This window comes from Calonectris borealis, chromosome 2 (assembly GCF_964195595.1).
Source record: "Calonectris borealis chromosome 2, bCalBor7.hap1.2, whole genome shotgun sequence".
Taxonomy (NCBI): Eukaryota; Metazoa; Chordata; class Aves; order Procellariiformes; family Procellariidae; genus Calonectris; species Calonectris borealis.
The window spans coordinates 48,994,183-49,009,600 of NC_134313.1; the positions used below are offsets into that span (position 1 = coordinate 48,994,183).

At 41.5% G+C, this 15,418-nt stretch overlaps 1 protein-coding gene across 1 annotated transcript in view; it reads left to right on the forward strand.

Annotated features, from left to right (window-relative positions):
* KLHL14 (kelch like family member 14) overlaps window positions 1-15,180 on the forward strand; it is a 62,510-nt gene extending 47,330 nt beyond the window's left edge. The window contains exons 3-8 of the mRNA XM_075141915.1: window positions 165-254; window positions 4,749-4,827; window positions 11,196-11,386; window positions 11,539-11,697; window positions 14,422-14,579; window positions 15,040-15,180. Of these exons, the coding sequence (XP_074998016.1) occupies window positions 165-254; window positions 4,749-4,827; window positions 11,196-11,386; window positions 11,539-11,697; window positions 14,422-14,579; window positions 15,040-15,180 (818 nt within the window). The remainder of the gene's footprint in view (window positions 1-164; window positions 255-4,748; window positions 4,828-11,195; window positions 11,387-11,538; window positions 11,698-14,421; window positions 14,580-15,039) is intronic.
* Window positions 15,181-15,418: the final 238 nt, after the last annotated feature.

The window sequence follows — 15,418 nt, forward strand, 5'->3', positions numbered from 1 at the left end:
AAGCGGCTTTGTCTGCTGCTAATTCAGTAGACATACATGCTTGGGGTGATGCATTCCCCCATTTTTTTATACAGGTGTAATCCCAGTGTTGTATTTTGTACCTTTGGAAATATTTGATGGAATCAGTGCCCTGAGCTGACAAAGGATTCTTGCTTTACTTGCAGTTATGCCATATAACAGTGCCCATCACTGTGTTGTGGAAGTGGAAAACTTCTTGTTCGTGCTGGGAGGAGAAGACCAATGGAATCCTAATGGTATGTATAGAATATTAAAAGGCACAGGCAGCATCTGCCTTCCTCTGTCTGTCTGTCAGGTCAGCTGATGTAGTCATTAGCAAGGGATTTTGAGGACTCTCAGCCTGGTTGTTGAACCTAATAAAGGCTACTTTTAGATATTGATGTAATAAATATCTGGTAGTTTAGCATTAGCATCTCCGTCATTCATCAGCTTCCACATCCCTTGAGAAATGCCACAGGCAGCAGAACAGACTCTTTCAAGTGCATGCACCCAGGCAGCAGCTGTTAAGAATTTTAACCTTCATTTCCAGTCTCCTTCCAGTCATAATATAATAATGCAATTGCAGTAGATGAATGCTTCCTTTCTATTGTCAAACCAGATACTCGCAGCTAAAGTTGTTAATGTGTTAATTATCTAGACTCTGAGATTCTTAAACTGGTCCTTTTTTTAGTCTTGTGCAAGAGCTTCTCATATAGATTATCTGCTGCTACCTTCTTTGATTTGATTACTTCATAAATTTACCGCAAAGAGAAATTAAACAATTTAACAGGCTTCTGAGCAAAGCAAAAGGAGAATACCATGCCTTGCAAAATTCACAAAATTGTCAAGACATTGTTAAAAAGCTTGCACACGAAGAAAGAGTTGTAGTTGTAGCAGTCTGTGTAACAGAGATAATTATGACTGAGAAACCATAAAACAGCTTGCAGGTACACATTTTTACTTTAAAACACCAGAGGATCCAGCTGAAATTACATATACTGCATATATTTTATTGTGAATGCCCCATTTCAGCATCTGCACTAAACCAAATTATAGAAAATTGTTACATCTGTTCACTTCCTAAAACCTGAGACAAACAATCCAGTCCACCCTATAAGCATATTTCCGGTGTAGTTAAAAATACCACTAAATGTCTTCAGTTCTATTGTTGGATCTTCTATTTATTAAACAGGAGATAGCATGGTATCATTAATGATGATTTTTATTAGGAGCATCAGCCACATCCAACAACTGAGGGCCCATGTTGTGCTTGGTGGTTGGCATATGGATAATAAGAGGCAGACCTTGTTCCAGACAGTTTATAATTAAATAGCCATGTCACATGAAGGATGGAAGAAAAGAAGTATAATTACCCACAATTTAAAGATGTGGAAACTGAGTCGCAAGATGATGGAGAGATGTAAGAACGGGTACATATCCTGCATCTGAGACAGGAGTTGAGCACAACTGTGAGATGGATAGTACCTTAGGTCTGAGGTCGCCTAGATCAACTTCTGAGCTGAAGACGTTGCCGTCGGATGTCTAACAGCTTCCTTGTTCTATGAACCAGAGCTGTGATTTGTCTATAGAGAAGATAGGAATAAAAGAGGTAGGAGCATTGCTGATACTGATCTCTTTATGAATTTACCCCAAGAGAAATAGATCTTACTTGTCACAAAAAGTGGACCTGAAAACGGTAAACTGTATCCTGTGCTATTGCTGGGCTAGTTCTTTCTTGAAACTGATTTGCTTTAAATGTGCAGCTACATGGGAGCTGCTCGCACATACCCACTTGAATTTATGTAAAGGCTGTTGTTTGCTGTCCTGATAGTACAGAAGGGGCTTCATATAGACCTAGCTGGAACTGTCTTGCCCAGAGCATTACAAGGCTTTTGATTTGAATGAGAATGTGCCAGGTGTTTTTCCAGACTTATCCTTGAGATGAGGGCAATGGAAGGAGCACCATGCATTTCTTTAGCCATCAGACTTGCAGGCTCTTGAGAAGCCGGGTGGACCCCGAGGAGCGCCCACGTACCCTCCGTGCTGCTCCTGTGACTTCCTGATGACCTAGAGAGCACAGGAGACTTTTTTTCTCTTTTTTGTTACATCCTTCTATGGCTATACCTTTCCAGTCACAAGGGATCCCCACACGAGTAAATGCTTATGAGAGCAGGTTGCAGGCATGGATTAAGACCAACCTTCATAACCTTCAGAGCCCTTCACCTTTTGGCATGGCTGCAGAGACCTTCCTGTAGAGAGCAGAGAGCAGCAGCATCTGCCTCCTTTTGTCCCATTGTCCTGATTTGCTAATCCTGATTTCCGATCACTTGTTACATTTTCTGCGTTCTGACAGGTGCTTCCTAACGTGTAAACCTCCTGACTGATGAGCAAGGCAAAATAATACACAGTTGTCTTGCAAACTGAATTCCAAAATTAAACTGGAGTCAAACCAGTTACTCCAGGCAGCTTAAGTAGGTCATCAAGTCCTTTTCCTGCCATCACATGCATCATATAGTCCCATTTTGTAAATTTTCTAAGCTCCATTCAAAAAGCAGTTGGATTTTTAGCCCCTACTACTTCTGTTGGAAAGCTGTTACAGAATCCAATTGCTCTAAATGACTAGGAGCCTTATTCTAATTTCCAGTAAAATGTATTCTTTGACTGCCTAAATCACCTTGTTCTCATGCCAAAGTTGGCCTTTAGCTTAATAGTTTTTCCCCTCCTGGAGATTTGTTCTTATGATGTATTACAGACAGCGCTCCTATCCCCTTTCAGCTTTTGTTTTCCTAGGTGCAACAAGCCAAGTTCTTTCTCCCCTGCCATAAGGTAAACTTTCTGTTCCTCCTGTCACCATAGTAGCTCTTCTTTGTGCCTGTTCTAGTTTGATTTCATCTCCCTTCCTGTGAAGGGACCAGATTTGTATCCTGTATTCCCACTCTAGGCTCACTAAACCCTTCTCTTTCTACCCTGCACTATATAGTCTTCTACATTCGTGGTATTTGTAGTGAATATGTGTATGATGCATGTTATGTTAGGAGGCCAAGCTGCCCAAATCATAGGTTTGTATGACAACAATTTAAAAGCTGCTATATAACCAGTGACCACTGAAGTCCTCAGTAACTCTGAAAGATGCAGGGAATACGGCAGCATTAAAACCTCCTGCTAGAAGTCCAAACTTATGATCAATACTTATAATGTTTTGAAATCCTGCTTTTTGAAATAGAAATAGATTAATAAATGTCCTAAATAGTGAGACCTAGAGCCAGTTAGATGCCTGCTGTTACTCTTTTGCTGTTTATTGAATCTATAGCTCTCAATGCTGCTTTTTCTAAATTGTCTGTATAGACTAAAGATATTCAGATAGGGACCAAGAGCAAAGCTTCACTTCACTAAACCCAGTGGCAAAATGACCCGTTGCCCTTAGTGTATGGAGATCTCACCCTATGTCTTGAGATGTGTTTGAGTGGTGCTCAGCATAAAGGGCTTTGGTCCTCATTAGGCACCATGCTGGATTTGAAGGGAAATGCTGCATTATTCATCAGTCTTCTGCTTTACCCTCCTCATATAGAACATGCTTATAACATAGTGAGGGAATGAGTTTGCTTCCAGACGGAGCGGTCAACATGGTTTCTTTCTCTGTTTTCTTGTAGAACATGATCTTAAATTATTATGAATATAAATTCTAGCTGTATCGTTATTCTCCTCTACAATCTTGATGGTCTATTTACACATGCTGAAGTAAGTGTGGAATGAAACAAGCAAAGCGAGCCAATCCTACAGAGGCTTTTCTGATGCAAAAATATTCACCTTGTAGAATGCCCAGTGACCATTTATAGAACTGTGACATACGCAGTTGGGTTACTCTGCTGGCCTGTGAAGCCTCTAATTCAATTTTTTAGTCACACATACATAAACAAAGGTTTCTGTTTCCGAGATCCTCATCTGTTGAAGTCTCAGGTGTTACAGGAAATTGCCATACACTCTCTTGCTTCAGTTTTCTTGCTTTGATGTCAATCTGCATGTAAAATAAGGTGAAATCTTAATATCGTGAAGACATGAATACAGACCTTGGGCTTGACAGCAGGGATAAGCTAGTTAGCTGGTGTATGTTGCTCATGTTTCATATTTTAGCTAACACACTTGGAATAAAACTCTAAGAGTGAATTCCCCCTTCGATGCACATGTGTAATTCCTTCTAACTTTTACTGAAAGTACATGGTGGAATAAACCATCTAGTGCAAACATTGCATACCCCATGCTGATGGCTTATGCAGCTCCTGGTTATTTGCACAAGGTTTTTTTACCATTTTCTACATAGAGATGATGTGAGGAGTAAGAAAAGCACGTGTTCTCACTTTGATTTTTTTACCTGCCGCAAAATACTCTAGTCATAAAAATACTGTGGGGATGCCCTCTTTTGGGCAGTAATTTTGTTTAGTGCTGTGATTTATTGTGGCTGTGAAAGTACCACAGCATCTATAAGTAAATTTAAATACACATTTTCAAGATCTTATTACAGAGAGCAAGAATAATCTCTATCTGCTTCTACTGCTAACAATTGCTAATTCAAACCTTGCAGTGCCCCATTTGTTGAATTATTACTGTACACATAGTGTAATCATACATTGTTGTAAAAGGGGGAACCCTTCATAAAAGCTGTCAACTTGTGAAGTATATGTAATATATATTACAATCATGATGTTAAATACATGAAACAAACAGCTGAGTGTCAAAATAATCTATCTTTACAGGGAAACACAGTACAAACTTTGTTAGCCGATACGATCCCAGGTTTAACAGCTGGATACAACTTCCACCCATGCAAGAGAGGTAAAAACCTGCTACGTGTTTTTCAATATATGTTTTATCATCCTAGGAGCAGCTGAAGTTTGGCTTAGTTCTGGGAGGAAGGAGGCCTACAGAAGCATTGAAAATACTGAGATAAAACTGCAGGATGCAGTTGCTTCCCATTTGTCTCCTAATTTTTTTAAACTTTCCAAATTCAAAACTCCAGATGCCGAATCCTGCAGGGCTAACTCATGCAAAATAACCACGGACTTCGTGCAATTACTGGTTGCCTGAGTACGGTCTGAAGGATTTTTCTGAAGTCTTCATAGTGTCCTGTCATGTTCCCTGAGTGAAGCATTCTGATGAGTTTGCAGTAAATAAGCAGTATAGTGAGATATCTTACAGGGAACTGAAACCTTCACATGTTGACTCCGTCCTGTTTCACCACGCCAGCCATGAAAAGCTCTCCTCAACATGTCTCACCTTGTCAGAGGACTCTTAATCCTAGGTGGTCTTTGAGTGAAGTTGCTGTCAGCTAATGCATATTGGGGTAGCATACATTTTAATCGTAATTGTGTACCGAAGAGCAGAGGTGCATGTAGAGTTGAGCAATGACCAGTAAAGATGGCATGAACTTGACTCTGGATCCAAAATCCTACCCTGGCAGGTAAAAAGTCCCCCAAACCTGAACCGAATGATGCATGTTTCCTAAGAAGAATCTCAAAGGCAGAAGATCCAACGTTATAATGTTGTTTTATGAAACAGCATTCAATGTCCATCCTTCAGTTCAACACCCATCTTCTCATGGATCCAGTGTACAAGAGATCTCACACCACCTTCCTAAGACACTTTCCTTATTCCATGCGCTGTTGGTATTACAGCTCTTTTTCTGTTGGCTGTCCCCAGTGTTCAGGTGTCTGGCAGTCATAAATACATTGAACTCAATGCAACCTTGCAATTCAAGGTGTGTATTACGACATGCATGGAAATACGGCTGTCCTTTCAAATTTTCAAAGGTAAAATGTCAGTCTGTAGAGTTTTTGAAGAGTCTTTGTTCAGAATTCAGTTTGATTTACCTAAGTCCATACGCAGACCCACGTGCAATGCTTGTCACCAAAGAATACTGTGTCATACCACTGCATGAAAAAGCACAAGTGGAACAGATCTGAGGAGGTTCCCTGTTGGAGCTGAGTGAACTGATAAAATTAGCCATATAAATAGAGATAAAAAAGAGCATCACAGTTCATTATCGTTTCTGGCTTTATTAATAACATCATCCTTTACTTTAAAAATCCTTTACTAAAATTCCTTTTTCTTTTTTAGTTGTTAATAGAGCTAGTCCAACAGCAGGCTTTAGCTAAAGAGGCGGCCCTGCTTTGGCAGCCCCCAGCCTTCTCCCTGACTCCTGCCAGCACTGTGGGATAACCCCACAACTGGGTTATTTACCTTAAAATAGAGGGATGCCTTCCCCTCTGGTTCAGCTCCCCGGACTTGGGTGTTGGCGCGGGGGAGAGAGGAGGTGTGCGTCACCATGCAGGTCATCCTCAGTGAACCGGGAGGCTGACTAGTGTTTGTACAGAGCCTGAAGCTCTTCTGTGGAGCCTAATCTGTGTCCTAATTAGGCCCCCTGGGTACCTGCAAGCAAAACTCCTGAAGGGCACATGCGGCCGGCTCAACGGTTGGGCTTATTTGGCTGGCAAAGCTCAGAAGGCAGAAGTAGGTAGTTGAGGGTTGGAGAAAGCAGACAGTAGGACACAGTGGCCGGTTGTGTTTCACTAGAAGATCAGTTTGTAATCACAGGTGTGGAATATGACTTGCCTTGTGGAAGCTGTTGCCTTCAGCCAAGAGTCAGAAACTCTGCTGCACATTGTGATTGCTTAGCAGCTGCCCGGTGACAACCTGTAATGTATTAGCATCTCGGCTCCTTACAGTGTTATTTAAATGTAATGGTCCACTCATACATAGTTCCTTCTGCAAGGGGCTTTACTATGCCAACGTTAATCGTCACCTCTTTTGTTCAGGATGCATAACTCATAGGCTTGCCCATTATTTCTCTGTAAAGGCTCCTAAGCATTGGGCCTATTGTTTGAAAACAAGGATTTTCAAATCACTTTCTAAAATGTTTGTAATGGTTTATTTGCTCATCCCTAATGACTTCCTCAGAGTTGTTGCAGCCTTTAGAGGCAGGGTCTGGCCCAGTTTTTAGAAGATCATACAAACCAGAGAGGGCTTTTACGCAGCCTCCTTCCCCAGCTCCTTCAGTCAGATAAAGTTCCCATTAAAGTCAACAGGCTATTTTTTCCCAGCTAGGAGTACAGGGTCACGCCCTGTCTCTGCTGGCATAATGCAGGCACCATTGACAAGACAGACTGTTTAATGGGTTCTTCTGAGTCATTATGGTCCATCAAGTCAAAATCTACTTAGGAATTTTAGTCTGAGAATAATTGGCTGGATAGACTATAATAGCTCCTTTGAAATGACTGCCAGGTAAATGTAGGTCTCATTCACAGGCAGTATATTCTCAAGTTGAAAATCTGTATGAAATATTTGATGAGTAAACTTTTATCTCATATGCTAAAATCCATATCTGATTGATTTTACTGCATAAGCTATAAAGAAAAGTTTAATCCCGTTATGGATTCAGAGCCGTCAGTGTATTTTCTTTAAAGCCAAGTTTGGTTTCTTTTAATTTGAAGAACATCTCAAAAATACATGCTTTTGAAAAGTATGTACTATTTTCAGGCATGGGTTTTTTAGAGAAGCAGCAAATGATTCATCGGCTTTTGAAATACACATCAGCCTGATGATGCAATAACAACGGGATGCTTTTCGGAGAGCAGTTCAGTTAGATTAACATGCCTACTGAAGGAGTGGTCTTCGTAGCAGACGTCTCTGAACTTGTGGCATGAGCCTCAGCTGGACACCTCAGTCAGTGCTGTTCCATCTTGCCAGCTCAGCCCAGAGCTGGACAAGGTGTGTGGAACATAATAACATTTAAAACATCTTCTTTTTTCTTACATTCCGGGTTAAAAGGTTTTTTTTAAAGACCAGCAGAAAACACAGCATTGTACCAGGGCCTGAAGAAGCAAAAGTGGAAATGAGCAGGTCAGCCTCACTGAGGCCAAGTGAACTGAGAAAAGAAGCCACAGAAAAAGAGATGAAACAATTTCACATTTTATTTTAGTCTATTACTTTAACAATAGTAATGTTAACCCTTATTAAGATTACTTTAGTTTTTAAAAAGCAACGCATACACTCTAACAGTGACCCTGAAATCAGATCCAGATATTGCAATGATTAGTAAAAGCATTGGTAGTTTTAAATCTCCGACTGGTAGTTGTATTTCTTGTTTCAGGGCATAAATTCATCGTCTGTGGAAATCAGAAAGAAATTCTTCCCTTTTATGTGTTTGTACTTACAAGAAGGAGTTAGTTGGGTTGATTATTCAGTGAAGGGGAGTGAAGGAAAAGCATTTCAGAGACCAGTGAACGTCAAGCACTTGCAATCCTGAAGAAAACCACAAAATAATTGTCTTATTGTCCATATTCAGATCCTGAGGTGGATTCCATTTATCTCATTATAATGGATAGTCTTTTCCCAGTTTTGAGGGGGAAGTTGTTGTGCAAAGATTGCTATTTTATTTTCTTATATTTTAATCTGAATCATATTTTACAGCAGTTTAAAAAGTCATCACTTAACAGCATGCCCCTTACACACTGTATCATTGAAAAGTAAAAAAACAAACAGCTTAAAATATTTGGGCCAGGAGTTACTGAGCAAATATGCATATCCAAGCAGAAGAGTGAAGCGTGCTGACGCTTTCATTTTTGCTCCTTATAGTGACACTGTGTGGATGAACCCAGGAGTACACATACAGAATAATGTCGGTGAAATCCTAGTTAAAATAGTAATGCCTGCCAGTTGTACTTACCTCTGTTTCTTAAGCCTGACCTAAAAAAAACCATGCTGAGAGCAGTTCGTTAACAGGTTTGTCAGAGGAGGTGCGCGAGGACAGACGAGCGGACGTGTGAGCACCCCAAGCATTGACGACAGGCACCCTGTGGGTTTGTGGGTTGCAGCTGCCAGACACAGGAGGGTCGGAGAGCATGTGCCCACCCGTGCAGGCTCTCTGATGTCTCACAGGATGTGACCTCTGCAGCTTTTCCTACTTTTGGGGCCACTACAGGCTGTCTTGCCTCTGGCCTGTCACATACTCTCAGGAAGCATATAGGCACTTGATTGCCTCTAACAAATGCCCTCTGTCAAACTAGAGTGAAATCAGCCAGCAGGTTTTTGTTGAGGAGACAACACTCAGGCAGACATGGGTACACGTACAGTGTAATCAAATAAGCTTTGTTTCCATAGAAAATCAGGCTAAAAACATAGATGCACGATTTGCTGCCTGACCATGCAGAGCAATATATGCCATCAGCTTCTATCTGCCCATTGACAGATAAATTAAATGGTCTTATTTAATTCATCAGCTGAGTTGGAGGCACTTAGCAGCATTCCTGTCCTCCTGTTCCTATCTTGTCTTTTGGTAGCCTTACCCGTATGCCAGTGTTCCTGCTCAACAAGGGGTGCTGTCCCGCACCGTCCAAGTTGTGGTGCGGGCAAGATGAGAGCAAAGAGGTACAGAAGAGATGCTCAGTGATGCAGCTCCTCACCAGCCAGGATGAGGAACCCTGTCAGGTGTGCACCAAATCCAAAAAGTAAGGCTAGAAACAGGCAGCGTTGCATCAGATCTGTTCCCTGAACGCCCAGCCAGCCGTGCTGTTTCCATGGCTGTATCTTCGTGTCTGCCTGACCTCTCCTCCAACTTATAAACCATAAGCCAGTCTCAGCCACATTTAACAGAGAGGGAAATTTCTCCAGAATGTTAAAGCATACTACAAATTTTGTGAAAATAGGCAGCTGGGTAAAGAAGAGAGATCTTATTCCTGCCTTCACTGAAGGAAATGCTCCTGAACATGTGCCTGGCTAGATGGCAGGTTAGGGACATGGCACACCAGGCTTTGCTAGCCCACCTGGTCATGGGATGACTATAGGGAAGCCTGGAGAGGATTGGGACATACCAGAGCTGTTCATTGCAGGGTGTTGTGCTCTGTCCATGGACCATCACTCGTCCCGAATGCTTTGCAGCAGTCTGCAGGATCGAGCCCTTTATGGTGCAGGTGACCATCAAGCCCCTAAGATGTACCATGCGATTCAGGAGTGCAATATGCAGCCGCTCCAAGATTTAAATTTGGGTGCCTGGGCAGGAACCGGAGTGCCTTGTGTCAGCCACGGAGGAGGGTTTGGCAAGCTGCAGCCACGCTCCAGCGTGCCTGTTTCGCAGGAGCTGTCAGAGCTAGACCTTGCCGTGCCTCACCTGCCTGCTTGTCTCTGGGCTCGCACGCCACTCCGGTTTCACCCAGGAGAAAATTTGAGGTTTGGGACTGACAATTCTTGTCATTCAGCATTTTATAAAGGTCTTCATCCTAGCCTAGCTGTGCTCTTTTGCAACTTTCTTTCTCATATCATTGCAGCTTAAAATTAAAGGCCTCTACTCTAAAAAACCTTCCTGCTGCTGAATAATACAGGGAGCTTTCCCTGAAAGTGGATTACACCAAACGGGGTCTCTCAGAATCATCTACTGCTCCATTTCTACTTCAGCAACAGACACTGTTAATTTTGGAGGCACAAGGAAGATGAACTAATGTATCCCTAGCAGTCCTGACCAGAAAAAATAATTATTTTCCTGCATACCTGAGTTGCGTGTGAAAGCAAACAGGTGGTTAAAACTTTTCTCAGAGTTAGTTGGATGGAGACAGACCTCTTTTGAGGTAAAGGGCAGAAATGTAATATTGTGCCTAGCATAAGGAAAGTTATTCTATTTGCAGTACTGCAGAAAGAAGAAAAAAATGATAATTGAAGAAAAATTTTGATGATGTGGTTCTCTTAGTAAATTGGGAACAATGACCCTTGAAGGACCATAAAGAAAGTGAATGTCAAGATAATTTATTATTGTTACATTATCTACCTCATTTTTCATTTGTCTTACTGAGTTGTTATATCCCTTACAAGGTAATGCCCCAAACATTAATGAGCACCTTTTTATCTTTCACGGGTGTGAAGAAGCAACAAACAGCTTTGAAAAGGGGTATTTTATGCCGGATGTGTGCTTAATCGTTTTGACACCAAAAATGAAGTATTCATTTGATGTGGAGCATGTATTTGATTAGGCAAGCAGCCACAGTCTCTAGGATAGCTGCAAGCATGTGAAGCTCCTGGACACTTCTGTCTGAAGTAGCATTTGAAGGAGCCGCTATCTTAGTTCAGGGAGTCAGCTGGAAAGGGAAGAAACATGGCTGACGTGGCTAATTGGTTTGTTGTTGGCTTGTTTTGTTTTGTTCTGCCCTGTCCTCCAGGAGAGCCAGTTTCTACGCCTGTCGCCTTGACAAGAACTTGTATGTAATTGGGGGAAGAAATGAAACTGGCTACTTGTCCAGCGTGGAGTGCTACAATCTGGAGACAAACGAGTGGCGTTACGTGTCTTCGTTACCGCAACCTTTGGCAGCTCATGCAGGAGCCGTTCACAATGGCAAGATATATATTTCAGGCCAGTGTCTTTTATAATTCCTGCTATATAACAAAAAACCAACCCAAAACAACAACAACAAAAACCCAGGACTCAGAATCATAGAGCTAAATTCCTGCTGCAGCGCAACGTCTTTATTTACATAGATTAACGGAAGTATATTTACTTTGCAGGAGGTGTTCACAATGGAGAATATGTCCCCTGGCTGTACTGCTATGACCCTGTGATGGACGTCTGGGCCCGAAAACAGGACATGAACACAAAGCGAGCAATCCATACTTTGGCTGTAATGAATGATCGACTGTATGCAATTGGAGGAAACCATTTGAAAGGTCACATTTTTAATAGCAGAAAAGCATTTCAGTATCCCCCGTCTCCTGATAAAGAATATTTTTGTTAGACAGTCATTGTTAAATATATTAAAAACCAGGCAACACAATTTAACAGGACACTTGAGCCAGCAATTTTAAAAACATTTTATGCAAATTATTTTAAAATTATAACAGTACATTAAATATATGAGTAATGAATGCTTTAGATAATAAAAATGGGAGCTTCCATTACTCAAAGGCATGGACAATTTGTCATTACCAAGAATCCAATGAAACAAACAGATTATTCTTTGACCCGAAAGTACCAGCAATATTTTCCTCTGTAAATCATTTTCCAAAATGTGCAGTTAGAGAGAGCTTTATTCAGAGCAACACACAAAAACAAGCTCCTGATTTAATGAAAGAAAAAAAAAAGCCTCCAGCCATTAAATATTAGGACTAGGCTCTTTAGATCCCTTTTTAGTATTAAGTGCAGCTTGTTAATTATAATACTTTCTACAGGTCTCTTGTTTTCATCTTTTGAAAAGGTCTCATATTAAAATAACTACTGCTTAGGCATCTGGTATTTTTGTCTTAATACCTACATGCCATTGCTATTACTGCTAAAGAGATTCTGCTTAATCCAGCCACTTAGACAAAAAGCACAGCTCCTGCTCTTTTGTCCCCTGACAATATTTGACAGTTTATATTCGCTTGTTTTTTCTTCCTCCTTTCTTGCTTAAAAAAAAAAAAAGCCTCGCAACAACAAAAGAGAAAATTGTAATGCCAAAGGAAAAGTGATGTTGACTGCCAGTAACACCAGGCCATGTGCCTGAATGACTTTGGCACCCAAGTCCCGGTGAGGCTCTGAAGCCCCATGCTGCTTTTGAAGATCTGAATGCCTGTGGAGCATGTAGGGGACAAAGTCTCAGATGTAAATTTTCCCTGGTAAATAGTACTGGTGCCTAAACCCCTGCAGCCAGGTGCACGGCTGCTGTGCCTCCACTTCCCACCCCCAGTTGTGATGGGTGTTCCTGGACTGGACCTTACAGGGTCCAGCAAATTTTGTAGAGGTTGCAGAGCTCCACAGCATTGGCTTTTTCTCCTGCTAAAGTGAAAGTTAACATGTTACAGCCCTCCTATAGCCAAAGCAGATGCTTTGGTTTGCATAAGCTTGAATTGTTTTCATCTAGTCTTCTCCTTCTTTCTTCACCCAGTTTCAGCTACCATCCTCTGGGAAAGAAGAAACTTCTAATAAACATTGCATTTTTGCCTCTACAACTGTTGCCCTAGGTGCCTTTGTTATGTATGAATCACTCGCTGTTGTGAGAGGTATTTCACATCCAGGCTTCTGGAAAGCTGCCTGCTGTCTGGAAGAAGGGCTTTTTGGAAAACTGGTTTCTTCTATACAGTGAAACAAAAGGAGGAACTGCAAGGAAAGGGAGGAGGGAGGGGACTGAAGTGCGGACGAAATGCTACAAATTCTCCAACTGGGTGGGAATAGCAGGCCTCCATGGCAAAGGCCTCTTTTGTGAAGCTGCGTCTGTGTACTAGTGTCAGCAGTGCCTTTACCACATCACAGCTAGCCATGTGCATACTGCAGTTTATTATGGAGCTTTTGACAGATCCTGGGTGCACTGCAGTGGCCTTTCTATGGCCCCTTGAAAACTTTACAGCGACAAAAAATTATTTCGTCACAGCTGTTCATTCCTGACATAAATAATACTCATACAAGCAGCATCATTGTGAAGTACCAATATCACCACTTGCACTTTTCCAGAAAATGTAACTTCTCTTTTCTATCGTACCTTGATGGAGAGGACAGTAGTGTCAAGTAAAGCATCCCAGCATATTAAGAAAGCCATAATTTTACTGTGGCGCTCTGATAAAGAAAGTAGTTTGAGATGGGGAAATGTCTAAATATTGGAGCAGGAACCAGGACTCCTGGGTTCTATGTCCGTGTTCAGCTCACTTGATTGATCCTAAATATCACAGCTTGAGAGTCTTGAGCTGAGACCCATCTGCCCGTTGGTGATTACAAAGCAGCAGTCACATGGAGCCTCTTTCAGTCTCTCAGGGAAGGATGGGGCCACCGGTTTTTTTTTGTTACATCTTCTATCGCCTTAAAGACTTCATCACATCACAGATGCTTACTTAGGGTACACCTTAAATCAGCTTGAAAATTAAAACTGGTCCTGAACATCACGTCCATCGTGCTAAGCACCCTGTCCCTCTGGAAAGAAGTGGCCTCAGTTGTCTAAGCTCTACCTTGACTCGTTAGACATTGATTTCTGAGGGAGATTTATCTGTTGACTTTTGAATAGATTAGATCTGCTGACCTTTGAGAAAGACTGCCAGGACAGGCTTTTCCTACATGTTCAAACTCACATTAGCACTGGTGGCTGAGGAGAAATATTGCTTGAATCTGCTTTCATCATTGATAGGTTATTACTGAGTGTTACTTTCTGGTCTGTTCAGGTTTTATATGTACTTGTGATTTGTAGAAGACTGTAGAACTAATGATAAAAGCTTTCAACAGATTTACTTGAACTGCAATAACGAGACATTAACATTACAGAAAATGGCTTAAATGTATATGGCAATATTTTCTAGAAGAAAGTTTAACAATGGTGTTGTAATTGTAATAATATAATTGTAACCATAATTTAATAAATTTAACAGTAAAACAAATAATAAAACAGTATGTCATAACACACGTTCTCTTTTCTCAATGCCCTCATCCAGGTTTCTCCCATCTCGATGTAATGCTTGTGGAATGCTACGATCCAAAAGGCGACCAGTGGAATATCCTCCAGACTCCTATTCTAGAGGGTCGCAGTGGCCCTGGCTGCGCAGTCCTTGACGACAGTATTTACCTTGTAGGAGGCTACAGCTGGAGCATGGTGTGTACCTGCTTTCTGCATGACCCTTCCATTCCTTCTGAGCTCTTGAGGCCAGTCTGTATATTATTCAGATGGGATGGAGAGGAGAGGAGGGATGAAGTAGCTGCAGGGGCTGGTTTTGGTTTGGTTTTCGACTTCTGGAGAACATGGAATATTTGTTCACCTTTGTGCTTTTTCTATTTAGATGAGTTATTATCAGACTGTATTCACTGATACGGAGTAATATAAAAATCAGATGAAATTTGGCAAAAGTGATTGACGGGATTGTATGCTTATAGCTCTGCTATCAGGAGCCTGATTTGCAGAGGCTGGGTGCTCAGCCTATATGAAAACCAAACCTCTTGAAGGGCTCCTAAATTAGAGCTCAAAACCGTGAATCACTTTCGAACATCTTTAAAGCTAATGTGTGACTTGGATTTTACCAAAGCCACATTTAATATCACTTTTTGTTCTATTACAGGGAGCCTACAAATCTTCTACTATTTGCTATAGTCCTGAGAAAGGGACTTGGACAGAACTAGAAGGAGATGTTGCTGAGCCACTTGCAGGACCTGCTTGTTCAACTGTCATATTGCCAGCCTGCGTACCGTACAACAAATGATAGTCAAGGAGCACTGACACGAACACTGATTGCATTTGGGAAAATAATGACGGGTGACGTAAATATTTTATTAGAACAGGATTCCTGTTAAAACAAAGCTACCATAATTGACCCCTTATTCCATATTTATGCTTTAGGAGCAAACTAAAAGAAAACAAAAACCGAGTGTTGTCCCAGCTCAGATAGATGCCGGTGTCTTATGAAGCAAGTAGCTAAAACACACCGAACATTACATGCT